Source organism: Symphodus melops, assembly GCF_947650265.1.
Source record: "Symphodus melops genome assembly, chromosome: 13".
NCBI lineage: Eukaryota > Metazoa > Chordata > Actinopteri > Labriformes > Labridae > Symphodus > Symphodus melops.
Window position 1 is genome coordinate 3,385,977 of NC_136703.1, and position 27,771 is coordinate 3,413,747.

Sequence of the window (27,771 nt, forward strand, 5' to 3'; positions counted from 1 at the left end):
CATCACATGAAGAAAACTTTCAAGCAAAGAAAAACACATTTTTCTCGTCTCAGGGCAAAATGAGGGCTGGACTCACGACCATTCAACACTACTACCATGTTTCTAATGATGCACAGCTTCATGTAAATAGGTGAAGTATCCCTTTAAAAAGCGAGACATGACCTCATCTCTATTTTTTCTCAAGTGTTACTTCAACTGAACTGACAGCGGACAATGGTTTACTGAGCTATTTATCAACAGGATGTCATGTGTCAGTCGTAAAACCGGAGGAGAAAGGAGGCAAAACAAACAGACAAAGATGTCTCTGAATGTCTTTAAGAACAGCGCTCAAAGGGTTAACGTGCCCACCAAAACAATGCAGCTAGTGTTGCAGAGATGTCTCATATCATTTTAACATGATAAAGAAATGATTATGTTGAAGCCTTTTTGTAAATAGTGTATATTTTAGACAGTGGTGGCAAAATTGGCCGCCTTTTAATGTTTTGGATTTCCATGACTGCTTCAGTGGAGTCTGCGCGTCATTATCTTTACTGATTTCCAGCAAACAAGGAACAAGATTGTGACCACAAGCCATGTCCTGTTTTCAGCCATATAGGTGCAGATCACTTTCACTAAAAGGGGAAACACCTCTCACTGTCGAGCTATCACTACACCCGTCATCGTGTGCATAATTAACTCACAGAAGATGAGTAATTATACCAATTATTCTCAGAGATGTTAAATTCATTCAGAGAAATGTCGGAACAATCTCACTGACTTACATGTGTGACAGATCAATATCTCTTTGAACTGAAATAAATAATATTCTCCATAGCAACTCATTCACTTTTCATTCCCCATCACTACTTTGGCCTCTTCCATCTGAAGGGCTAGGCCTACCCCTAACCACTCTGTCCGTATCTTTACAGAAACCATATGTTGTGAGCTCCCACAGCCAGACTTCCCTTATCAACACCACAGAGGGCTGCATGGGGACACGGCCTGGGCTCCCACAGAGGGGATGAGGAGCAGGCTCAGCTGGACCCTGGACAGGGCGCTTGGGAGGGATTTGTAGAGGGTCGGCGTTGGTTGTTGGACTGATGTTTTCTTTCCTTTACTTTCTGCATGGTCCTTAAGCAATCAAAGCTAAACTGAGCGCCGCACCCCCAAAACACTAAATCCTCCGCAGTGATTGTCTTTGGGGCCTTGGAGGGGAGTCACATGACAACACAACATACATTACCACATATGGGGATCTTTAGTATAGAGCAGCATGCTATGGCATATAAGTGTGTCTACACAGTATGAGAACATATGTGAGCATGAGTGGTAATGAGGGTAATGATATGCACCCATCCCACCCGACAGAAACCCCGAGAGGGAAATTTGACTGCTTTTCTTCGTCACTAAATGTGAATTTGAATTAAGGCTGTGGAAATGTTTCTATACTCTTATCCTTCTCAAGAACATGTGTTTCAAACAAAACGCTTATTTTAATGATTTACTCAATTAAAAAGGAGTGACGCGTTCAAAAAAACTTCAGAAAATCTAAAAGTTGCTGCAAGCGAAAAAGAGAGAGCCCTGTCTTAAATACATCAGCAATGTTTCAGCATAGTGTGCATTGGTGCCAGCAGTACTTGTACTTTTGTTGCCATGGTATCCAAACAGCCATGATGTCATAGTTTTTTCTATTTAACTTAATATAGTGGCCACCCTTGTTTAGAGATATGGTCTGAAAAACTCTACAACTGCTTCTGATGTTCTCTGAATCTCCAGGATGCTGCCATAAAAAAAAAAAAAAGATTTTCCTCTGGTAACCAGTGTCACCAGTGAACACATTTAATGGCCCTTGAAGAACTTCATTACATTATTGTTCAGATTTCCAATCTCCCATTGTTGCTTACATTGCAAACAAGCTTCAAACGTTTCTTAGCATGCGAAAGGATCCCGACTGCAGAAGAGTTAGCATCGAAATCCCACCAAAGAAAGTATCTGAAGAAGAGCCAAAAGCATGCAATGGATCCTTGTACACGTATGAAGACGTAATAGTATGGCTTAATTACTTAAAGTGACTACATTGACTGCCAACACTGAAGCATCTCCACATGAAAACGTGTGACAAAAAGATGATAAAAACACAGAGCTTGCTATCAAGTTGCACGTGACATTGTTGAATTACAAGAACGTCCGTAGGTTAATATCGAATAGAGACAAAAGTTCCAACACAGGATCATAAAAGGAGGAAATAATGACTTCATCTCCACTCCTTTTAACCACAGCCTTTGCTTTATAATCGGCATGCTATACAAAGACACATTGATAACATTCCCCTCCAGCCTGAGCGAATCACTCCCCTCTGGCTATCACCGTATGGCTTAAATCAAGACATGCCAATTGATGTAATGTCGGGGAGGAGCACGCTGGAGGACACCAGCACTGACAGCTTTCAGATGTTCACAGGGGAAAAAAAGCTTCCAGGCTTCAATGATAAAAGACTGGGGCTTTGTCTTTATCAATACGTCTGAACTGACTTTTTGAGGAGGGGGGGGGTCAAAGCGTGTCTCGCTCTGCTGCCTGGTCTGTCCTGTTGCAGAAGATAAGAAGAGGCTGCCTCTCCTCGGCCCTCATGTCATTTTCAAAAAGGAAACCAAAGAGATCGACAATCCAAAGTTTCAACGTGTGTTGTCTTTTTCTGAATCTGTTCTGTAATTTTAAACTCTGTGATGTATTTAACCCTTCCAGATTATTTCCTATCTTTGTGACACTCGAGGTGAAGAAACTTTGAGGAAGTTCTTCGACACATGACAGCACGAGAGGAAAAAGGAACCATGGCGAGGTTTGACGAATACTTTCCAGCGGTTGAAATTGTGTCATTTTACTAGCAGGTCATAAAAGATAAAATTCAGTCATCGCCTTTTTCAATCTTTTGACCCAGCAGGGGGGCAGAGGAGGTAAAAGATACCCTGAAATCCCCACCAGTTTCAGGGGTGATGTTTAGTATTTTACACTGACCTTTGACCTTATTATGGAGGTGGGGAGACAAAAAGGGGGGTTGCCCCTACTTCAAGCAATAAAGCATTATAATATAGTCCCATTGTTGCTGTCATATTAAATGCAGTCAATTTGGAGTAAGTCCCACAGTTGTATTCGTCTCAGCTGGAAGCAGACAACCACCTGCACAGTTCAAGTACAACAGATGACAAGGCACGGATAAAGGGAGGAGACAATGACAAAAAAAAGATGTGACAAATTGAATAGTCTCCTGGCTGCAGGTGGGAGCCAGCTCTGTCTGGCTGAAAGTAGCATAAAAAATTACCAGGACAATCATTCATCAAAGGCAGCTGATGCAGCCAACAATGAGAGAATAAGTAGGCTAACTGTGCCGAAAGTGCTTCTTATCTCAGCCTGGAAAAAAGGGAGGCGTGGTGGTGTTGAATGCTCATGAATAGACTACCTAATTATTTGCAAAGCCAGTGTGAATTGAGCTCTCCTTTGATTGTTTTCAACCTGAGCTTTAGCACACAGGGGAGAGAGGTGTGAACGATGCCTCGAGGCTCCAAGTTGAACACATTTACAAAAGACCATTTCTCTAACATACATGTCATAATTCCATTGATAAAATGAGGTCTGAGTTGCTCAAAGCTGGACACAACATTACAAGATAACAAGGCTGTGCGCTCAGAAGAAAGCTGGCCATGTATGTCTGTGAAGAAAGACACATTGTGCAACAAACAGAAGCTGTAACCCAAAGCTATGTCTCACTTCCTCAGCCTGTTATACCACAACACTGAAGGTATTTACAAATTAAACTACTATCTGATAAACAACTCGTGAGTACCAAACGTCAAACCAAAACCTCTGCGAGTTCCTTCTTATTTAAGCTCAGCCACTAAAATGTGGACAACACGTTACGTTTGTTATTTTCTTGCAGATGTTTCCAGCTTCATTTGCTCCTTGCATGCCGAAGTTGGCCTTTAACTCATGTCATTTCATTCAGTGTCACATGTTGTCTTAAATAGCCTCTCATTGACCAAAACAAGCGATGGCAAATTGACTTGAGAGATTTTTAAAGGGAGTTTGGCGAACTGTCCAGTCCACGTCTGAGGGGAGCTGAACGTCCACACAAACAACGTGGAAGGTAAATGTCAAACTTACCGACTGAAGGAAAAGCAAAGTCCGCACATAATCCCTCTCTGTGTTCAGCAATTCATTCAAAACACAAAGTCTGAGGCGCTGCTGCCGGTCCGAGTCCTTGGTGGCGTGGATCCCGTTCTCATGATGCCCGTCGTCCTCTTCCATGGTGGGGATTCAACGCGCAGAAAGGTCGCCCTCTTTACTAATAAAACTCTTCTTTTTCTTGAGTATCCACACTCTGCTGTGCTGCTGCTTCAGTCCATTTTGCAGCAGCAAGTTTTCCCAAATCCGCACGCAGACAGAGATGCGCAGAGAGCCACAAGACTGGAAGTAAAGTTCAGTTAAAGGAGCAAAGAACAAGCGGAGAGCCGGAGTGTGTGGTCTCTACACCAGCTGAGGGAGAGAGAGAGGGAGAGAGAGAGAGAGAGAGAGAGAGAGAGGAGGGACCCAGAGCCAGACGCACACAGGAGCCAGAGATCACTTCTGATCTGAGTCCTGAGCACACAAACAAACTAACACATGCACAAACAAATCTGGACCCACATTAACGTTTAGAAGACCTTAAAGTTTGTATTACTGTAATTACTGTGGGAGATTAAACAGACCACAACAAAACAAGACTTTATTCAAAGGAAGTGTTCATTATGAACCCATGTTATTATTGTAGTCTTTTTAGGTCACGTATTTGGAGTGAGTCCAGTCAGTATATTAGAAATGTCTTGACTATTCCTGGCATAATGTAGCCAGCATAGCATGCACAAATTGCATCAATAAAAATATCAGTAATTTACCTTAACGATTGATCAAGGTTTTTAGAAAACTGTTTGTTTAAATTCCTTGTTTATTCACACACTACATAAATAGACCTTACCATGTGACAAACATGGCTATTTAAAAAGGGGTTGTTTACTAGAGAATCAGTTTTAAAGGGCTGCTTTTTTTTATTTTTGGACTTCTATTAATTCGATGAGCATATTAATTGTATTAGCTTATTAATTTAATGTGAAATTATTCTTCATAATCAAAAAGCAAACACATTTTAGCCTTTAAATGTGGCTGATTTTCATATTATGTTAGTATTGTTCCTACAACTGCAAGCTCATTGCAAATTATGCTCAATGTGAGCAGTAAAGGACACAAGGAGGCTTTATTACAAAAAATATATTAAATGTGTTTTTAAAGGCTTGTAATACACAGTCAAATAAATGTAAACATGAAAAGCACTGATTGTATCCTCGTTATAATCTTAAAATTGGAGGCTATGTTTGGCCCCTATCTGTCACAAGAGGTCTCCCCTTTAGGCAGCTCGTAAATGTAATATGAAGGCGGCGCCCCCTGGTGGCTATAGGGACAAGTGCAGTTTATATTTTCAGATTCAGCAGTTCTCTCTAAGGTTTACGTTTATGATGAATTACATCCACTTCAGGTCGTGCACTTGTGATTTGAGGCATCACTCATTAATGGAGCTCCAACAAGTCAGTTAACATGACTGTGTCTCGTTATTGCTGTCGTGTACTACATGCATTTTTAGTCACACCAAGTTCTGTCCTTATCACAGCCTCGGGGCTTTGGAGGCACACCCACTTTCGCACGTCTCACCCGTCAGTGGTCTCACCCCGGATAAGGGTGTTTTTCCGACCAAGAGATATCCTGCTTGTTTCACACTGAGTTCATCAGACCACTGTTAATGCCACAGACTACTTTCATTTAATCTGTGCAGTGAAAACAAATCATTGCAGAATAACTGCAACGTCTGCATTAGTAGGACTTAATGAAGTTGCTTCTTTTTGGCCACTTTAAATACAGTACCACTATATGTATTCTCTGTATACACTACAGAGAACACTACTTTCCATCTCCGCAGTGTATACTTAATATTTTTTATAAAGTGAATACATTGTAATGTCATCCTGGTTACTTCTATGTGTCCCTCATATTTCACCTTCTGCTGTCTTTTATTTAACTGATCATTCTGGGTTTTTTTATTTTGTCTATTTAGCCTCCTTTTTCTCAAATGTTTTAACTCCTTGTGTAATCTCTTGTTTGTACATAGACAGCACCAATTGCTCCAAAACAGATTAATAAAGTAGTTTGAATGGAATTACTATTTTGGTCACCCAATAATGTGGTTATTGTGAATTTTAGTGTCCCTTATATAATGTTGTGTATTATTGTGCAAGGCCTCCATACATGCAATCACTCACTTTGTTTATTTATCATGATTTCATTTGTATATGTGGTGCTGAGCAGGAGATATATTGTTCCACAGTCTTTCACTCTGTAGTCTGAGTACTTTGTGCTTTGTTGGGTGAAGTTTGTTTTGCGTCACTTTCATGTGATGCCTACAGATGGAAATCACCGACGAGCAACATCTGGTGCAACCATCTTTTCAGGGTTTTTTGTATAAATAATCGCACCGTCCCCTGATGAATAAATGAAATGATATCACTATAATTTTAAAGAGAAGCAGAGCGTCTTTTTGTGCCTTATAAACACCCTGTGAACAAAAGTCAAACATTAAGAGTGGGAGAAATTAAAATGTCAATAATAGTTTTAATTGATGCATGTTACATTCAATACCCTTTGTGATCCTCACACACATAATTGCATACATACATTTCTATTCTGGCCATCTCAGATGAGGAATGCAACAGACAACTTGTAAATGCCTTACACTATCATATATTTACACATCATCCTCTGCTTCTGTACATGACAAGTCCTTAAATATGATCAAACATCAGAGGAGTAACATCGTATGACTGATTGTATGTTCAAACATATTTCATGTACTTTTTTAAATTCCTTCCAAAAAGGCATGTGCGTAAAGCACTCTCGTAAAAAGTGAGTCACACGGTTCGACGCGATAGGTTAAAAACTCCTCTTCTTCATTCGTATTTCACAAGATAAAACTCTTCCTTCAGCTGGGACTTTTTTTTTTTCTTCTTTTCTTTCAAAATGCGCAAAAAAGTACAAAAAGACATGTAAGGTAACCAAAGGGGAAAGAAAAGAAACATGTGCTCAGTGCATTAAGACTTTGCGATGTAACAAAGAAACTAGAGAGGTGTTTGCCCTGTTCCATCTCTGTGATAAATAACTTCACATTGTTACAGGCAGACAGTGAGAGGGCTTCAATCCAAAGCAAAGTACAGTGAGTCAATGAGTGAATCTAATTGTGAGAAGGAGGGGGGGGGGGGGGGGATGTGCGTGAAGGCAAACTGCATGTTCCTATAATAAAAACAGAATAGAGCTAAGGGGTGAAATCGTCTCTTTTCGGGGTTTTGAATGAAAACGTTGCAGCTCGGATCAGACAAGGTGTCGGGGTGTTTTTTTTCATTGTTGGCTTCACTGAGTGTTTTGGCCCTTTATTTCATCACTGTCGATTTGTTTGGAGGAGCGAGACACTTCAACTGTGCTGTAGTTCTGTTTGCGTGAACGTGCCACCTGCAAACATCAAAGTGCAAACCCAAAGGAGCTCCGTCACCGCTCTCACCATCAGTAAACTCAAACGTTACCAAGCTGGAAGAGTAAACAAATGCAAGGATTACATTTGAAAAGCTGAGAGACTTTTCTCTTTGAATGCCATCTACGGGGCTTTTTGTAGGAGTCAGTGTGACTCCTTGTAGTGTTTCTTACTAGCTGAAAAACAACATGCCACTCGCTCACACACACACACACACACACAAGCTGCAGCAACTCAAGCGAGACGGGATGACTTTCAGACTGGCACTGAGGCAACGCAGATGTCAAAAAAATAACGTTCAAATACAGAGTACAACGCAGGAGTCCTATAAATCATGTAAAAAAAACAAACGTGCACAAACAGCAGTATTTGAGTGCTCAGTCAAACGCTGTGATGGTTTGCACTAGGAAGACTTTAGCAAGTGTCGGCATGGTGATGTGTAGTCAAATGACACTATGGGTTAATGCTTCCAATCGTTCGTAGCCAATCGCCGTGAAGCAGCAGCGATGTCGATGAGAAAACATTAACGTCTGACGGGTTTATCTCCTTGGCAAAGATCCAACAGAAATCTGTCCGACCAAAACAAAAACAGATAAGCGTGTAAGGTTTTATGACACAACTGTGTATTACCAAAGCATGGTGAAGCCGACTCAGTTCACAGAGTTTAAAGGACAAAGATTTGTACAAGTTCAGAAAGGCCAACAGTGTTACTATTGTATTGCAGTTAATGACAAGCAGAAAGTCTTTGCCACAGAGCGTGGAGCGAAATGCAGAGAGACAGTCACTGTTGAGCCTCAGACGTTCCATGAGCGGCTGAGACAGACAAATGTAGCTTCTTCCACCTTGGCATGGTTTTTGACACTTTGCTCTCGGAGTCAAAGGCAGACAGTGTTGATATTGGTATAAATAACAAAACAGTACAGTATAAATATAAAGATTCTGTGTGTGCGTGCGTGTGTGTGTGTGTGTGTGATGTGTAAATGTAGTACGAGTATATGATAAGAGCAGGGTGTGTGGCTGTGTGCGTTTGTGAGCCAGTGTTTGGACAGGTTAGAGGTGGGGCTTTCCTTCCCCCACCTCGTGGAAGAGCGAGGTGTAAAACTCGGGCTCCAGTTGCTTGTTGCGGTAGCGCTGGACAATCTCAGTTATTTTCTGCTTCCGCCTCACGTGAGGAGGGTTGTACAAGTCACTCTCCAGGCGCTTCCGACGGCACACGTTGATGACCGTTTGGCGAACGAGAAACCCTGAAAGACGAATGAAAAACAAAAAATAACTCATCCGGTCGGCTTTGCCTTAATGTACAGTATTCAAAATGTGTAAATAAACTGATGAGACAAATCAAGAGACACGACAGGCGTTAACATCCTCCTAATCCACATTTCATCTCCACACTCCAATGTAATCTTTCTTAAATCCTAATCCAAGTGATGGATATACACAAACTCACTGACCACTACTTTAAATAATTAAGAAAGTATCTGACACATTTTTTGAGTTTGTTCATCAAGGATGGAGCTTTTTTTTTTTTTTTTAGCACTTCATGACCTCTCCCCCAGCTCCATCTCTGACCTCCTCGCTCCACATTCGACCCCTCGTCCACTCAGGTCACCAACCCTTGGCTGTCTTACACTTTACTGCCAACTCTAACAAATCAACATGGACACATTATCGTTTTAGTGAGCTCGCCAATGATCCTGATCGATTCCCTGTAAAAACCACAGGATACATTTATACGTCCTTCTCCTGTTTCTCTTTATGAGGAGAAAGACTCATCTGGAGAGATAAAGAGAGCGAGTGAGCGAGAGAGAGAGAGAGAGAGAGAGCGAGCTATGTAAGCCTTTACCTAGTGCTCTGCGGCTGACCACCATGCCGTCCACCAGGGGAATCACCATGCCAAATTTACCCACAGCTCCATGCAGCCGGACCCTGAAGAGTCCCGTCTTCAGAGGGTGGATGAAGATCAATGGTACATCCTTCTCAAGTAGCCCTGACCTGCAGAGGAAACAAGAGAAACAGAGAGGAAGATGATACAGGAGATTATGCACAAACTAGACGGACACATCAATAATATACGAAAAACTGTTCCATCTAAAAATAAGATAAGCCTCAAAGTCAGTGAAGGTGCAGTTAATCTTGACAAATCCAAACTCTTTGACTAACAGAGCAGTGAATTCAGAACAGTATTCTCCTCTATGCCACTTTACACTTTACACACACAGCTCCGTTTCTCTGCCTGCTTTTGCACACACTGCAGGTTCTACTTCCTGTTTTGCACTCTGTTTATGCACAGTTTGTTATTCTGCATGACAGAGGTCATTCTTTTTCTTTTTTTTTTGTTTTGTTTTGTTTAAACTGTCGTTTTTGGGGCCCCACAAACCCCAGTTCATGCAGCACATGCTCTACATACTTGTAGCAGGAAGTGCTGCGAGTGTAAACTTCTGAATACCTGCAGGAAGTGCTGTTGCTCATGCTGGCTTCCAAGCCTGTGCTGGTTTCCGCCAAGAGATCAGTTAACGGGAAGTGCTCTAAAAAAAAAAAAAAAAAAACAGAAAAACAATGACAGTTGTGACAATGACCTATTTATGCCGGGGACTAACTTCTTAAAAAACATCACTAACAAATGTAGAAGTCTAGTCTCAGCTGAGGATGAAAAGTGAGGGGGCAGTGTGGTGAAGTCATTGCCTACCGATGTCATCAAAACGCTCCACCCAGACCACAAACACCTTCGTCTCAGGACCCAGAGGAGGGAAAGACTTCCCAGTCGATGACCTTTTTGTCTTTACCAAAGGACTCAGCTTTGAGTAAAAACAAAATACACAGTGAGTTTAAGCAAGTTTTCCATGCCCATTGAAAATCACAGTTAGTGCAGCTCAGATACAAACGCTACCTTTTTGGCAGACTCCAGGTTTTCAGAGTGGTTGGGGAACAGCTCCAGTGTGAGATTGGGTTGTTTGAGAACACCAGGCACGAGGTCGGAGTTTGTGTCGGCCTCCACGGTGGAGTCACTGTGCACTGATGACTCCTCTGGGAAATCAAAACACAGAGATAATGTCTCCGTCAAGCCTGAATTCCTCTGCGTTTCATTTCATTTTTTTTATCACATTCAATATGCATCATTTCGTGAGAGCGGATGCTGACCAGAGTTTTCTGTTAAGGATGGAACCACGAAGGCGATCTCTGTCAGCGCGTCGGCATAGTACAAAACCTTCTTCTCCCCGTTGAACACTGAACCTCCAGTGTCCTCAGGAGTCGATGCTTCTTCTGTAGTGGCAGAAAAAGTCATCACTTCTTATCCAGAATAATAAAACACGTGTATGAATACCAACAGTTGTGACATGCACTCTCCTGAAGACCTTCAGAGCTTACCTGTTTGGTGTATATCATTACTGTCAGAGCAGGAGTTCAGGGACCAGCTGGTATCTAGGTGTCCGGTCCACCCTGGGTGGCGTCCGACGTCCACGGGCCAGCCCAAGGACATCAGGAACTCTAAGAAGTGAGGCTGCACGCTGGACGACGACTCCACATTCCTCAGGATCTGATTATGACAGAAACAGGAACACAATCCTTCTTAAACAGAGATTTATTTATTTTACATATCACGCTCATCACGAGTACATTTTCAAGGTAAGCCATCATTTCAGTGTGGATACAAAAACAAGCCCCAGTTCTACACCATTATACTTCATGCTAACTAATCAGCTAAAGGTTGGCCCTCACCTCAGGGCTGCTTTTCTGTCCTGCCCTCACGTAGAAGACAAAGACGGTGTCGAACGGTCGGCAGGGAAGCAGGTCAAGGTAGCTGATGTCATCAAAAAAGCCCGGCAAGGACGACTCCAGACCAATCAGATGAGGAGGTAGACGACTGTTGTTGGGCTCCTGTTGAGAGAAAATTTAATATGATAATTGTAAATTAACTAAATTAACAAAAATTAAAAGATTTTTTTGTATCTAAGTCAAGAATAATGAAATGAAGACTTTCAAACAATGTTTTTGATCTTTACAGAAACTTCCACCTGCCAGATTTATTCTTCAGTAATGAAAACTAAAAATTAGATGAGCTACATTTTCCCACCTTCAGCGCCTCCAGAGACAGAAAGCCAAAGTGGGAGAGGAAGAGGCGTGCTGTCTGGAACTCCTGCGAGGGTGGGGGAGGTTTGCAGTCCGTCTGTGGGTCGGGGAAATGCTTTGACCTCCAAATCTCATCGCTGTGGCGCTCCAAAGCGTTCTCGTACTCGATCTGCTTGGTCATCAGAATACGGAGCTTGTCGTGCTGAAGTTCCAGCTGAAAAGCAAAAAAAAAAGAGAGACTCAAGAGATGCTATGTCCAAATGTTGATGAGAAGAAGGTGATCAGTGTACAGCTGCACTGTGAAACCTTTAACACTAATAGAACCACCGCTGCTCTACATCTCCAGTCTCTGTGAAGCTTTTAATGTGCTTCCCTTCTCGCTGTGGAGGAATTTGTTCATAAAAACTTAAGTCTGTTAACGTCGTGCACTGGATTTGAGAAGCTGCACACAACCGTTATCTCGTCACCCAACCAGAGGATTTCACCCTTCTTCTCAAGTGACACCCGAGTGAAAAGTCATCTCTCATTTAACTCACGTGTCTGAAATTACCCGAAGCTCTTGAATCATCCTGCCAGCCCAGACGACACGCCTGAGTTTGTATAACAAATAGAATCAGTGCTTTGTTTACTGCAGGGCTCCGTCTCTTTATTTCATGAGCTCATTGCTCCTTTTAGAAGAATCCTTTATGATTTCATATGTTTGTGATGAGTCAGCATTTCAACGGGAAGCGGATCTCACCTCTTTACTGACAATGTCATCCAGGTCGGGGATGCTGACATCAGCTTTGACCAGGGGAATCTTATCCACCTCTTCGGGGAAGGGCCGCTGCTTGACGTTGTACTTGATCCCCACGTCGTTGTTGGGCGTTGGACGGCCCTCCGGGACGAACACCTGCTGTGGAAGGAGAGACGTCGACAGATATGGAACAGGAGTTGTGTTACATGCAAAACCGACGAGCAGCTTTGAGAAAAACACGACTTATTTACTGAAGCTTTTTTTTTTTTTTTCACATGACACCGGTGAAGCATGGTGATGCAGTAATTTACAGCGTGATCTCACCCTCTGATTGGCCCGAGCCCCTCTGGGTTGGTGGAAGAGCTGCATGGTCCAGGCATGTCTACCAGCCGTCCCTCGGATCAAGACTGTCACTGAGGGACTGGGATCTGTGAGGATAGAGAGGATCTTATTTATTGCATTTGAATTTTGTAAGCCACTGGTACATGCCATGTGCTAATTCAGCCGTCATTTTTTTATGTTTTTTGCTGCAGCAACAAACCAGTTCGACCATTAATGATCCAGTTTATCTCTTAATAAACTAAGTTACTCTATACTTCTCCACGATATGGTAACATGTAATGCCTAATAAAGTGGTGCGACTTCAAATGACTGACTCTGCTCGTTGCCGAGAGGCTGCTCCAGCATGGCCAGGATGACCGAGTTGTCCAGGACGAAGTAACGGAAATTGCTGGCTCCTGTGGCGCTGAGTCTAGCATAGCGAATCAAGGTGTCCTCGTTGAGCAGGCTGCAGGTGGAGGCAGGTCCACTCGGGGAAGGGAAGGCCCCCAACACCTGCATGATACTGGGAAAGACGAGCGTAAACATGAAGGAAGTGGGTCAGTAGGTCCAGCAGGTTTACTTTCAAGACGCCATCTGTGTGCCACGTGGAGAGGCAGAAGAACTGAGGGTAGCAGTTCACTGGAGCAACAGAAACACTTTAAGGCCAAACACAATATGAAAGTAACATTCAATGCAGTGTGAACCATTTGTAAATGAAAAGGCTTTGGCAGGGAGAGTTCTCACAAGTCAGCAGAGACAAAGTGTCACGTTTGACGTCATCGACACCACTGAAGCTAATTTCAGTTCCTAATCATATGTTTGCATGTGCGTGTCAGCAGTCTGGATCTCACTCTGTCAGCATAAAACGTGTTTTTTACAAAGTGTTTTAAGTGGAAACACGCTAAAAGACTGTTCTAGAATTGATGCAAAGAAACCTTGTGCGATCAAATACAGAACATTTTTCCCCCTTCGATGCTTCTTTATCTCACTAAGAGGCCCAGAAAGGAACGAGTGTACTGTTCATGAAGTTTTTTTTAGTTTCGGCCTGTTGTAAGAAAAGATTATAAAAGGGAAGATTTTGAACAGCAGCCAGCACTTTGCAGGGAGTTCTTCGGGTCTCACCAGGATAGAGTGGCCTCAGCAGCGTCCTTCACCCTCATGGAGGCTGGGTTGTGCTCCTTCTCCCCTTTATGTCGCACCTCTTGTTCCTGTCGAGACTTGCTGCCAGATATTCCCAGCTCCACAATCTCCAACACCTCCACCAAACAGTCCTGGTAAGAAAAAAATACGGGACACAGTTTTTAATGAAATGAGTCCCAGACTGGAACACTTACCGACGAAGTCTTGTGTAAAATTCTGAATGAGTATTTTGAGTCATATCTTCAGTACGATTTCTCGGAGCAATGTCGTCTGTCACCAAACTAAATATCTGAGGCAAATCTGTGTGTAGTCTTTAAGCGTACCTTCTCATCCAGCATGTCGGGGTGCTCTGTGAGCCAAACGCACAGAAACTGGAAGGCAGCTACGATCATGGAGTGGAGGTCTCGGGATTGAAGAGGAGCGGGACGGCTACACTGGTACACAATGTACCCACATATAGAGCTGACAGCTCGCTTACGGTCTGCAGAGTCTACTCCCACCTTGACCTGTGCAATAAGATGCAACGCAGTATTGTCAGAGAAAATGACCTGATGTCAGTGAAAGCTGTCACTGAGAGTCTGTGCTGTATGGACAGAGCAGCGTTACCTTGGCGAGGCCAGCCAGCAGCTCCAGTGCAGCCAGTGAAATGCTCATGTCCTGCCTCCACTGGGAGTTGAGTCTCTGAGTGACCAGGTGGATGCTTCGCACCAGCAGGCCTGCCGCCGTATCTGGAAGAGCTAGACCATATAACACCCCCAAAATACCAAACACCGCAAAGAATAGAGCAAAGCAAGATTCAGGCAACACAGCCAAGATAAACAGAACAACAGGAAAATGTCCAGGATGTCAAGTTAGTAGATATCATCTTGGTATTTCAAGCATGCAGTTTTGAAATCAGTAAAGCACAAAGACAGTCTGTAGAATAGATCAATAATTAGTCCAGGAGCGGGGCTGAGCGATCAAACTTTGACTGAAGAAACATTTTGATTGGATCATCTAAAAACAGACTTCATTCATTTAAAGTGCTGATCTGACAGGACAACAGACACGACCTTTCAGCCTCTGCCTTCTCTTTTAATGAAGGAAATTAATCTGATTGATAAAAGTAGAGCAGTATTAGAGTTAGTGGACGCAGCCTGAGTGATGTCACCTGTCACTGACGGGGGCTTTTAAAGTCTGCATGCTGAAGATGCTGTCTCACCCTAACTTTCAATCAACCAAACAGCAGGCGAAGAGCTGCTGCTGAGGCGGGTCTTAATCCTCTTGACAATCGCCCCCGCCCGTCGATCAGGTCAGACACGCAGAACTTGTACATTTCATCAAATCAAAGCGGATGAGTTACTACATTTCCCAACTATTCAAATCTGACCATCAAATCAAAGAGGATAGAGCAGCTGAAATAAACGTAAAGGTGCTTATGTTGATGTTGGAGATCTGACTCAAGCTTCAGATTCATGCTCATGATATTCAAATGTATGATTAACATGATCAGCATCAAATATCCTTAGTCATGCTAAAATGGCTGCAGCGGATCAAGAAGTGTTTCTAGTCTGCTGCCTACACATAACTCCTGTTTCCTGTCCGGCACTGAAACAATGCAAACAGGAAGTCTGCAGACGGCCATTTCCTGCAGGAGAAAGCTTCCTATAAGCAGCACTGACTTCAATGAAAACATACGGGAGCTTGCTGGCAAACAAGAGTGGTTGTAAACCAGAAATATTTCTGTCATAATAACATTGAACACTTTCATTTAGTCAAACATCGCTCAGCCCCCCTGTGGAGAATCTTTGAAGTGCTTCTGATCAGGAGACTGAAACAGCTCGAGCACTTCTCCAGAGACACAGCATCACAGCAAACAGCTTTTACTTCACCTACAGAGACATTTCACCCAGCGCTTCTTAACTCTGAACATCACTTTAACCACGTTAGCTAAAAGGAACACGTGTTAGATCAGCAGGTAAGAATCACAGTCCAATGCGGGGGGGGGTGTTAGTTGATGTGGAGCGGACTCGGGCCTTACCGTAGTCTCGCAGCAGGGCTTGGGAAGGGCGCTCAGAGTCTGGGCTGGTGGCCTCTGTGCTGCCCCCGCTGTTGAAACTAATGCCACTGTTGGTGCGACTGTGACTCTGGCTCCTTGAGGTTATTTGGCTCCCATCTATACTCCCCTAGAACCACAAAAAAAAAAAAAACACAGCACTCTTTAAGTACGGTCCATCACTCTGCTTCAAACATCATGAAATGTTTCCCAGCAGTGATCTGAGTCTTACCGTTTCCGTCTGTGCACCGATGGACTCCAACAGTGCCGAGTCTTGAACAATATTGAGCATCGCACCTGAAGGCAGAGAAATGAGGGATCCGTACGGAATCAATAAAAACTGTTTGCAAAAATGATCCACAGATGGAAAATATATACATGAAAAAAAAAAAAGTGAAGAAGAAGTGGATACCCAAGATGAGCTGTGTGTTGGTGGGATCAGTCTCAGTCTGTAGTGCTCCGATGAGGACGTTGACGAGACGCAGCCTCAGGGACAGGAACGACACGGGCTGGTCATGAGGCCAGCCGTCCTCCTCATTGAACTTTCCTTCCAACAGGACCTACAGCCGAAAACATTACCATGGTAAAGAACAGTGTACTTGACCTAAAGCGGCTTTATGCTGCGGATGTGCCTTCAACAGGAATCTCAAAAAGATGCAGTGAAAAGCTGCAGTGACAAAAACTGCAGCAAAAAATAATTCAGCTTATAAAACTGGCAGCCTAGCGGTTAGCATGCGTGCTTCCTGTCCCATGAGGGTCAAGTCCTCGAGAGCGGGTGAACCTGGTTCCAATCCCAACTGTGGCTCCTCTCTCTCTCTCTCTCTCTCTCCTGGTATGTGACTCTATCCACTGTCCTGACTCTAAGATCAAGGCATAAATCCCACCCTAAAAAAAGCTCGAGAAAAATAGCTTTTCCATGAAAAGAAAAAAATGTAGATTTTACAAATGAAAAAAGGTCAAGAGGAAACAGTTTGGACTGATGAACTCTCCTTATCTACTTTTTCTTTTGTGGAAAAAAAGAGTTTGAAAATGTTTTAAAGGGGATTTTTTTATCATTGGATGAATTTCTCAAGTGTGTTGTTGTTATACTCGATGCGGCCACAAGGGGCTGTTAAAACAACTCTAACTGATCTGAGTGCATTAAGAAGGTCGAACTGAACGTGAACATTTTAGTCATGTTTAAACATAACTAGTGTCACAGCTGAGCCTCCTGTGGCCAGAGTGAGCATTACAAAAAATAAACACGCAGAACAAAAACAAAGGCCCAACACGTTTCTCTTCAGAGTCATTGATGAAAATAATAATAGAGGGATTTTCATGTAACTCTTCTTTTCCAGCTTTTCTTGGAGAACATTGTAGCTTTAGCAATAAAGTGGCACATTTAAAAAAGTTTTACCTCGGATTTGATGTTGCCAAAGTGATGTGGCAGAGGCAGCATGGCGAGCAGGATGTTGATGGAGGCTCTCCTCAGGTCGGTAGGATTTACATACATCTTGAATTTGGACAGCTCTCTGCAAAGAGAAAAACAAATCATATAAACTTCATGAAACACATTCGAGTATTCTCTTAACCTCTGAAGAGAAATCTCACTAAAACCTTACAGTCTGATCAAGTTATCCAGTAACTAAAGGACTGTTAGTGCATGGCCAAAAGATGTAATCAGAGTACCAGTCTGACCTGTCTGGTACAATAGTCTCCAGAGCAGCTATGAAGTACGGCACCACAACGTTGATGCCCTTCAGATCAGTGCAGAAGAGAGAGGAAGAGTTGAGAATAATAGAAGCCAGAACTGGTCTACAGATGAAATCAGAGATCTGGAGGCCTTGAATCAGGATCATGTAGAATCTGTATAAAAGAGAAAAAGTATTAATTACAGTAAAAAAATATATATATATCACAGCGTGCATGCGCACAGTTTGGCTTCTGTTAGTTCGAACTGGCTGGGTTACCTCGACAGGTAAACGGGTAGAATATCTTCGCCGGTTTTCTTGCTACAGAAGATGCGGCAGAGAGTCCCGCATGCTTCGGCTCGTCCTGCCTCGTAGCTCTCTGGAAACTCGTTGGCGTCAAACATGGGGTTGGACACCATGGAGTCTGTGGACATCTGCGAGCCCTTCCTTCTCAGCTCCAGACCTACTTGAGTGGCGATGGCTGTAGAGAGTAGGAAGAGACGGGAGAATGAAAGGACACTGAATTGTGAAGCAGTCTTTAGGACACATGCACGTATGAGACATGTTAACACTTAGCTGCCGTATGCACACTACGGTAAAAGTCGACATTAGAAAAACAAAAGCTCCATAAAGCAGACGTTTAATCGCTTTCACAACAAGAGGGAACAAATACTCCATGACTGCAAACACACTCACATCTTTGAACGGCATTCAAAAAAAAGGAGCTGTGACACAAAGAGTTTGCCATAGAAGTTAACAAAGTGAAGCGTGCTGCTAGTTAAAACGTTTTTCCACTGCAAAATCTCTGTGTCAGCTCCTGCGCTTGTTGCAATTACATGACTGTCACTCAAGGTACAGAACATTCACTTCATGCATCGAGGCACCAAACCAATAAAAATCAAAACTCAGGAGGACTGACAGTAAACAAGGAAATTTACAAGAAACAAAATATAAATGCTGAACTCGGGGGAGGGAGGGGGGGGGGGGGGTAATAAGGATTAGTGTGACCCAATGGATAAGAAAATGAGAACTTAAAAGAGGGTGGCGTTGTCACAAACTGGCAACGTTTATGGTCGAGAGCAGTGGTCAGTTGGTGAAACCCATTCCTTCACCTTTGGAGAAACGCTGAGAGAACGCTGGTGAAACTTTGATATATGACAAGCAGTGGAAACAGAAAAAACGATGGCAATAATGACAATGATCATGAGGAACTCAACCACAAAAAAAAATAAAACAATAAATAAAGCAGGAAGATTTTTCAAGGAACGCAAATCAAGTGAGGAAAGAAAAGCTGCTGTTCCTACTTACAAGATTTATAAGAAAGGAGAATTTGGATAAAAGAGGCTGCAAGATAACAGAAATAGTGGAGAGACACAAAATCAAAGCAGGTCCAATATTTGGGGATCAATTCATATCAGGCATGAATTGTGTTTTTTTTTTTTTATCTTTGTTCTCCTCAATACATGACCTTGACAAATTGGTTAACATTAATCAGACATGGTAGACACGAGCAGGACACTTCACCAAAAAAAAGAGGAAAAGAAATAAAAAGCCAATGACGAGCCAAATCGCTTTAAAAACAACAACAACTCAATATGCTTTCATTGACTCCTCTAACAAAGACGCCACTCATTTTACCGCTGCATGGTGTCTTTAATTGGCAGGTGATCATCGTGTTTATGCAGATTTATGCACGTTTCAATCGTTGGTAGATGTAAATGGATTAGAATCAGATGGAAACCTGGTATCAGGCCACTTCTAACCAAGCCCTCCACGCACAAAACCAACGACACAAAGAAGTCTCCGAGAGAATGGTGAGAAAAAAAAAAAGGAAAGGACATCCCGACGACACACAGTCAAAAGAACAGAAGACACAGATAACTCCACAAAAACACACTCGAATGGACAGAAACAAAACACCCACCTGCCCCCATGCATTTGTGGAAACACTACTAGCCACCGCCTCGCTGCTTACCGGTCATGCTTGGGTCTCTGCTGAGGCCGCTGTGGAGCTTACAGTGGACCAGAGCAGCATCGAAAAGCCACTGGCCAAACAGGTTGAGGATGCTGTTGACCTTCGGCCGTGCCGGGGCCGGCAGGGGTCGGGACTCCCAGCTGCTCTGATTGGGGCTGGAAAGTAGAGTCGGGGAGGACGAAGTCTGCTGCTGCTGCTGCTGGGACGCTTTGGTTGGTTGACTCCCACTGCTCTGAAGCGTGGACAGGGACAGAGTAAGATATCTGACTGGGACTGAAAAGATAAGGATTGTAACTTACACGTCAAACAGACAGAAAGAGCGAAGAGCTTTCTTTATGTGTAAAAAGGGCCAAAGAAATCCGAGGAGGTTTTAAAGCTCCATCGCTAAAGGGAAAGTCAATAACAGTGATAAACTCTGGACGATATTACCAGATCAAGGAGATTTTCACGCTGCAGGAATATCAACAATAGTGAGAGCCGAGGGTTTTTGGTTGGTACAGTTGGTACACTTCCCCTTCAACAATGCAAAGCAGTGAAAAGGATCGAGTGGGAGAGAGGTGGGAAAAAGCAGCGTGAACTCCAATTATCCTTGTTAAACTTCAAATAGTCACTTAACACAGCGGCTCAGCTCGCAGCCTCCTCAGGTACGCTGAGCTCGCCAAAGAGAATCGAATTCTAAAATAAATCTTTGTTACTGTAGCCTCTCTGTTCACGAGCTCTGCAGCAGCTACGGGTCATGGTAAAAAAGGAAGGCTTCACTTACAGTTGAACTCTTGCTCGTGGTTTTGGTGACCACTGTATGGCGTGGCTTGCGGCTGTGCGGGGGCGTCGTGTTGGTAATGGAGGGGGGCGGGGACATGCTCATTCTGTTGACAGGAGTGGGCGGGGCGCTGTCAGCTCTGGGACGTGAGATACCTGTTGACAGGAAGCTCAGTTAGTTGGTGTATTTTTTTTTTTTCTTTCTGTCGTCCGATGAAGGCGGGAAGAAGATTTCTGATTGGTCTCGGTAAACAAAACAAATCATTTTCATCCCAGAACTTTTCCAGCGGACAGATCCTTTCTGGGCAAGTAGAATCATTGATGCCAATTTCCCCATTTCTGATGTTATAAGAGAGAAAAGAAAATGAAGTGGCTTCCAGTCAGGAAGATGATCAGAGACTAAATTCATTTGTAGACATGCAGGACGCGGTTAGAGACAAATCAGCATTAATTGAAACATCCATCTATTTGGATTGACTTTTTTTCACAAACTAAAGAGCCCTGGTTTATGATCTGGTTGCTTAGCCTGAATGCTTGATGCATATTATTTTCCCTGTGGCAATAGTGAGCCCAGTTGTTAATATCATCATCACCAAAAACAACAAAACTCCATCCAATCCCCCATGACCATGACATTATACGATGTGTCAGCTGACGTCTGTACCATGAGAGAGCATCACTGGAGAAAAAGAGAACACCCTCTCCCGTACAGCTCTCTTTTTTTCAACAGAGACACCTGAAGCGTAAAGAGAAAAATACACACTGACATGTTTCTATACAGACGTACACAACAGACACACAACTGACCGACATCTTCTCTTTGATTTTAAGCAGGAGCAGAGCCTGAACAACGACGGAAGAAGGAGTAAAAGTCAAATTAAATCAATGTTTATAATAGCCGTACATATGACTCTTTTTCTGTTTTTGCATATTTTACTGCTAATAAAATTCACATCTCAACTCTTTGGATCATTTATGAAAATACTTTCCTGTCCTCGAGGACCCCCTCGCATTCTTCTGATTTCAAAACAGGATAACAATCACTGAATTTTTGTACATCATGCCATCAACACATCGATCACAGTTGGACATTTGTCAAGATGGCTTTTCTTATTCAGACAAATTCATAAAGTTCTGCTCTGTCTCTTTAAAGGCAGGGTTGGTCATTTGGTAGCATGATTTCAAAAGTAGCATTCCCTCAGTGCTCCATCTGCACCCGCCCCCTCCCCTCAAAAGCCACGCCCCTCACTTACATGCACGAACGCCGTCGCTCCAGCAGTTGACTTCAGCACGCCGTTTGCAGCGTGCAGAATCTACTTCGTCTCATTCAGCAGTAAGTAAACACTAAACTTTATCATAATACATGTAAAAATAATATTTTAAAACTTTTTTACTACTCACACCGGCCAACGACTAACTCACGGTATAAACTCTGTCATCGGTGACGCTCTGAGTGTGGGCTCGTGCACACAAGGGTAAGAGAACGAGCAGGGAGACAGCGAGGCTGTGATTGGTTCATCAGATTGGTACCTCGTGGCAGACATCGGTCAAAGTTGTTTACAGATGAAGGATTTTCTTTGTTTCTTTTGTTCGGAGGACGCGAGTTATTAATTTGTGTCAGGACCTAAAGACAATTTAGACCAAAATCTTAAAAAGTGTTTCTGGAGAAAATGACCGACCATGCCTTTAAGTTCACACTGTCTGAATAAAAAGATAAATATTCGATGGAACAGAACTTAGGCTCAAGTGTGCAAAAAAACAGTATGAACCCACCGACACTTTTTATCATTTCACTCCGCTGTTGGCTTTGAACCTTAACCCAACATGACTGTGGCACACGGCGGAGCTTACATGTATTACTTCTCTCACCTAAGAAGGCGTCCACGAGGCAGCTGATGCCTCTCATGGCCCTGAAGAAGATCTGCGGAAGCTGCTTTAAACACGGATGCAGCACCACTTCATGAGGGATGCCGCTGGAGTTGAGGAACTGTTCCTGAAACTTCGGAGTGGTGCTCACGACCGCAGGGTTGCTCAGGTCCACGGGGTTACTAGAAACAGAAGAATAAAGATGCAATCAGACACATTTTTGATTTTTTAGAAAGAACTAACTCATGATTCTATCATTTACACTTTGACTTTAACAAAGTAAATGTCCTCAAATAGACAATTTATGATACAGCACTAGTGTTGTAGTCAAGCCCAAACTAACCGAGACCAGAGTGCTCCGAGACCAAGACTTTAGAGGTGTAGACAAAGACCAAAGCAAGGTGAGACTAGGATGAGACCAACATCATAAATATCAATGATGATCAAAAATCATCATCTCGTGTGCAGCAGGTCACTTAGACCTTAACAGGACGAAGGCTGGAGCCGTAACCGGGGGATCAAAATCTAATTATGAATGAATTAAAAATATCTGTTGTATTATTAAAAAAAGAAGCGACTCCTTCTAATCACAGTAATGACGTGGAAAAACAACCTATCAATGCTGGTCTTGATTTAAAGTCTAACCAGCCTGAAGCCAAGTCAAAGTTCTTACGATTCTGGGAAAAGACCGAGACCTTCAAAAAGTGGTCTTATTACTACAAAACTAGACAGCACAGAAGAACACGTAATGGTAAAAGACAGACTACAGATATAACAGCACAGTATTCTGTAGCAGGAACCATTACTAGAATCAGCGTCCAGATAGAGGAAGTCGAGTACAAAGAGACGAGAACTAGAGGAACTTGAGTGAAGAGGAGACTGTGTGTCCATCTATTGACACGTTTATTTCATTTAAAACACGTTTCATTTGATTTAATTGGGGAAAGAAGTTGTTACAAGCTGGAATGCAGAAAAACATGGTCCATGTACCTGAGCATGTGAAGAAAGCGGTACCACGTCTGTGCTACACAGTCATTGTCCATTTCTAAAGGAATAAGGTTGGCATCTTCATCGGGGACTTTGAAAGGCGGGAAGGACGGTCCGTGGGTGAAGCGTAAAAGTCTGGATTGAAAAAGTGTCACAGAAAGGCAGAAATGATCACACTTAAGAAAGTTCATATTCTATTCAATGTTCTTCTTTACAAACACGGCAGAAACTACAAGTTTAAAAACAGGATCATTTTAAACAGCTGAGGAAATCAAACTGAAACTTCTAAACTAAACAAAAACTCTTAAAGAGAGAAGTCTGTTTGGATGTCTTTCCAACCTTGATGTCAGGGCGCAGGCGACTCTGCTCCACTGCTCGACCACAGGTGGGTGGTGTCTCCAGTTGGCCAGCATCTCCCGTGCTGTCTTCCAGTACGGTGGCGTGGGAAAGCAGCGTGCACATGCCAGCAGCCACACCTCAAACAGAACTGCCATGAGTTTCTCTGCCAGCTTCTCTGCCACCCCAACTGAAACAGGGGAAGGTATTTAAGAGATGAATGGAGACGTTCATAAGATTTAATTAGCTGTTATATGAAAAGAAAAAGAGAAAGGGGGGGGTGATACCTCCAACTGTGGGCGGTGCAAGTAATGTGTCGTTGATGCGCAGCAGGAAGAGAAGGAGCACCTCCCAGGTTTCCCTCACCATGGATACAGACTCTCGTGCCAATTTCTGAACTGCAGTCAAAACCTGCTGGCAAAGCCTGATGTGGTTCAGACTGTGCTGCTCAGGTCTGCATGGAGAGACGGAGCGATGCAAATCAGAAAACAGCAGGCGTTTAAGTGACATCAGCACTCACGTAGCTTCAGGGTGATCAGCTCTGACGTACCTCGGGACAAAGACGTTGTAGAGATGCTTGAGGATGGTCTGGACGTACATGTTGGGCTCTTTGACCACAGGCTGAGGCATCGAGTCTCTGGGGGACACCAGGGCCATCATCCAGTCCGTGTACACGTCCACACACAGTTTGACCGTGTCCCCCTCTAAGGGGAGGGTGAGACCGTAACACAGCACCTCCATGGTCCACTTCACCTACGAATCAAACACATACACACACAGCGTCGTTCATTTCTGCTCATGTTTTAAAGTTAAAAGCAAACAAAGTCCAGCTGAACATGGCACACGAACCACAGCTCCCGTTAGCAGGACTTTGTTTTCCTCTCTGTGTCATATCCTGCGAGTGTTGCCATTCTTCTTTATACAGTACTGTTCCCCTCATGCACAGCTGCACTGTATCAAGTGAGAGACCTTCAGAAGCTTAACACGTGATTTAGTGTCTCATAACGAAGAAGGCCAAAGGTTTACGGTGAGATGATGAAGGCAATAACAAATTCACTTCATCTCTCTGCCCATAAAAGGTCACAACATTCAAAATAAGATGTGAATGAAAAACTATATTTACACACACAATGTTTTACATTTTTTCACTGTTTTGCATATACATGTATATCAAAAGTGTAAGATCCCAGTGAAGACAGACGATCACCATCATATCATATCCTAATTTAATTCTTCACATGTTCACTGCCTGCAGTGAGCTGACATCATCCGTGTCAGTTTCAGTCTCCTAGATTCTTTGTTATTACTGTTGTCCATATGAGCGAATCAGTGTCGATCAGCGGCGGCGAGAATGTTTATCTAAGCTTTCTTCTCAGCGTGAAGTTCAGGTCACAGCAGCATCAGCCAGTCAGTCGCACGGTGCATCTGAAAAATATTGCTCAAGTATTTTTAACCCGGCACATCCTCTCGCAGCCCTTCCTGACGCACGCTGCGATATCATTAATTGAAAGCCACTGGCTTGCTGTGAGCTCTGCAGCTCATTTGCTCACAGCAGCGCTTGTTAGTTAGCAGACACAGAGCACACAAACAAAACAATCTCATCTGCTTTGAACAGCCGATTCGACAATCCATCCAAAACAGCTCGAAACAAGAGACAGTTTGTTTTATCAGCAAAACTCCAAGCTCCTCTCAGGGATTCATAAAGCACTCTCACTGTATCTTCCCTGAGAAACTGAGATATACAAAAGGCCTTCATCAGGGTTTTTTTAAGTTGCATATACAACGCACAAGATGCAAAGAAAAATGTCTGCCATGTCTCAGGTCTCAGCCTCCTGCAGGGAGAAGCAAACTCTGCAGCAAACTCCATCTGTGACACTTTAAACTCCACATCTTCTCCTGACTATACCGACACGCTCACACAAACAGGCGACAGCCAGACTACTTTTTGAGCCTTTTCAAATCGTCTGTACCATATAGTCATTAAGATCCCATATAGATAAAGTTTGAACAGGATTAAAAAAGAAGCAATTTAAAAGAAAGCAAAGGAGAAACCTCCAGGATTAAAGTGTAAACATTGAATTCTAACAAACTGAAGAGTCACTCTGGCTGTACATTTTGACTGTATTTTCTAAAAATGTGTCTGAAAATGCGTTCAAATGAGCCTTTGCAGATTTTGATAAATATGCAAAGTCATGTTAAGCATTTTTAAGGATTGGTTGTAACGATCAGACTGCCTGTAATCCAACTTAATGAAGTGAGGGAAACAGGAAGCAACACATCTTTTTACAAGTGTTTCTATGATTTGTGTGTTGGTTTGTTGTAACAATAATGACATAGATATCTATATCTTCAATAAAGTTATCCTCTGTATGCAGAAGTGCAAATTATGTGGCCCTTAAAACAAAACAGACAGCGTAGGAGACAGAAGGCCAGTCTTCTATATCGATCACTGTTCAATTTACAACATGTTAAAACAAACACAGAGGCAACTACCGTTAACAGTTTGATATGCACCTTGTGTGTGTATCTGATGTTGTCTTGTATTCATCTTAAGACAGGCAGATGAGGTTAATTCCTCTTACATTATAAGGGAAGACGTTCAGAAGCTGACAGGCTCTCTGAAGTGTCGGTAACTTAGCTTGAAGCAAAGCAAACCACCAAAGCACTAAAATAACATGCGACACATTGATCCAGACAGTGTGGGGAGTCTCTCTCACCTCCTTGTCTGTCTTGAGGATGTTCTCTGTGGCCACGGGGCTTACAGCTGTTCCCAGAGGCTTGACCACAGCATTTGCCACCTCAGTGCCCACGCTGGTGGGATAGGTGTGCAGAACACTGAGGTGGCCCTGGTCACTCTGCACCACCAGCTGCAGCGAGCGCCACTCCGAGTACATGCTGCCGATGTCTTGGTACAGTCTACTCACGCCTCCTGCCTCCACCTGCAGACACAGAAACACAGAAGTCAACTCAATGGGACAAACTGAGAGAACTATGAACAGCATACATGGCCGAGAACTAAAATAAACACAGCTAGGTTCCCTGTCGCTGCATTACTTCCGCCGAACAGCTGAAACAAAATGTATCTGTAATAATACAAGCTTAGATAATAAAAGTATGAAGCTTTAATCTAATGAATGCGTGAACTCTTAGAGAGCTAACTAGTGTATTCTGGAGGAGGGAGGATGCTGAAATAAAACACATTGCATTTAAACAACGAAGTTAAACCACGCGAGATTACATTAAACGTTAACTTGGCATTTAACAGCTTGTTTTAATATCTATGAGAACAGAGCATAAAAGCTTTATTAACACATAAACTGCTTAATACAAGCTGGTGTGTTTGCTCTTCATGTTAAGTTAGGAAACACGCACGCACACACGCAAACGCACGCGCACACAGTTTGTTTCCTGAACGATCGTCGATCAGCCGAGGAACCAGGAAACGATTAGCATGCTAATGCTAGCTAGCACTGACATCAAAACAGCTCGCACATCCCTGTTGATGACATGAGCTTATAAAGTAAGCATCCGGCTGCTGTCTGCGACACAACTGCGTGTGTCTCTTGAAAAGATGAGAAACTAGTAACTCATCGTACTTGGTCAGAGTAGAGCCGACAGCTTGCAGCTAGCTGTGCTAATAAGGGCTGCGCTAACCCGTCCGTTGACATTAGCTCGCTGTTAGCCGCCTAACTTCACCAAGCCACGCGACCAAAGGTGTTTTCTGTTTACCTGAACCAGCTGGATATGTTGTCATAACAGATCTCTGAAAACCTGCAGTTGGTGCTTTGCTGTGTTTTCCTGGTCTAGACCAAAGCAGCCTCCATCTTCGCAATGTCAGGGCTGCTTGTATATTGAAGCCTGACGGGCTAAAGATTTACGCCCCCTGCTGGGCGGACACTGGGACTACATCAGCTGTGAAACCTGTTTGTTTTCATTAGAAGCAGAGGCGATTCTAGAGTCTTTTGGGGCCCTAGGCAAGAATCACAAGGGGGACCCTCCAACCAACGCTCATCGCCTGATACTTTACTAGTCTTCCTGTCTTTTCCTGTTTGCGTTTTTCTCCCTTATATCCCATCAGCACCGCTTAAAAAGTATTTTAAAGAAGTTACAGATTCTGCTTTATCTCCTCGGGGAGGTGAGTTCACTTGCTCTACCTGATTAAAACTGTTCTGAGGCTCCTTTACTGTTAAGCGGTCTCTTTTAAATTGCACATTCTTTTTTTTTCCTGCACAGGTGATGTACATTTCTTTATACAAGTCTATTTTTAATTGCGTAGGTTTAATTTTCAATTTGTTTATTCTT

The 27,771-nt window shown here is 43.2% G+C and overlaps 2 protein-coding genes across 10 annotated transcripts in view; both read right to left on the reverse strand.

The window, feature by feature from the left end:
- prex1 (phosphatidylinositol-3,4,5-trisphosphate-dependent Rac exchange factor 1) overlaps nucleotides 1–4,609 on the reverse strand; it is a 95,708-nt gene extending 91,099 nt beyond the window's left edge. For 3 of the 4 annotated variants that reach the window (XM_079360464.1, XM_079360465.1, XM_079360463.1), the window contains exon 1: nucleotides 4,135–4,609. In XM_079360464.1, coding sequence (XP_079216590.1) covers nucleotides 4,135–4,278 — 144 coding nt within the window. In that variant the 5' untranslated portion in view covers nucleotides 4,279–4,609. The remainder of the gene's footprint in view (nucleotides 1–4,134) is intronic. The other variant, XM_079360466.1, reaches the window with a different exon arrangement.
- Nucleotides 4,610–6,646: 2,037 nt separating this feature from the next.
- Nucleotides 6,647–27,529, reverse strand: LOC306834520 (ral GTPase-activating protein subunit beta-like). Of its 6 annotated transcripts, none has more exons than XM_079360468.1 (31): nucleotides 27,199–27,529; nucleotides 26,187–26,408; nucleotides 24,020–24,222; nucleotides 23,757–23,923; nucleotides 23,473–23,659; nucleotides 23,137–23,268; nucleotides 22,150–22,328; nucleotides 20,285–20,436; nucleotides 19,522–19,753; nucleotides 17,826–18,027; nucleotides 17,554–17,721; nucleotides 17,273–17,387; nucleotides 16,289–16,436; nucleotides 16,109–16,173; nucleotides 15,862–16,006; nucleotides 14,448–14,578; nucleotides 14,165–14,347; nucleotides 13,824–13,972; nucleotides 13,037–13,224; nucleotides 12,705–12,808; nucleotides 12,384–12,536; nucleotides 12,181–12,234; nucleotides 11,649–11,858; nucleotides 11,294–11,452; nucleotides 10,943–11,111; nucleotides 10,715–10,837; nucleotides 10,464–10,600; nucleotides 10,263–10,371; nucleotides 10,023–10,101; nucleotides 9,420–9,568; nucleotides 6,647–8,820 (listed from the first exon to the last, which is right to left on the reverse strand). In XM_079360468.1, exons 2-31 carry the CDS (start codon nucleotides 26,361–26,363, stop codon nucleotides 8,627–8,629), a joined length of 4,563 nt encoding a protein of 1,520 aa, XP_079216594.1. In that variant the 5' UTR covers nucleotides 26,364–26,408; nucleotides 27,199–27,529; the 3' UTR covers nucleotides 6,647–8,626. The 6 variants fall into 6 exon arrangements, with proteins under 6 accessions (XP_079216594.1, XP_079216593.1, XP_079216595.1 ...); XM_079360467.1 differs by having other exon boundaries at nucleotides 12,384–12,539; XM_079360469.1 differs by having other exon boundaries at nucleotides 12,384–12,539; nucleotides 14,448–14,569; nucleotides 27,199–27,527.
- Nucleotides 27,530–27,771: the final 242 nt, after the last annotated feature.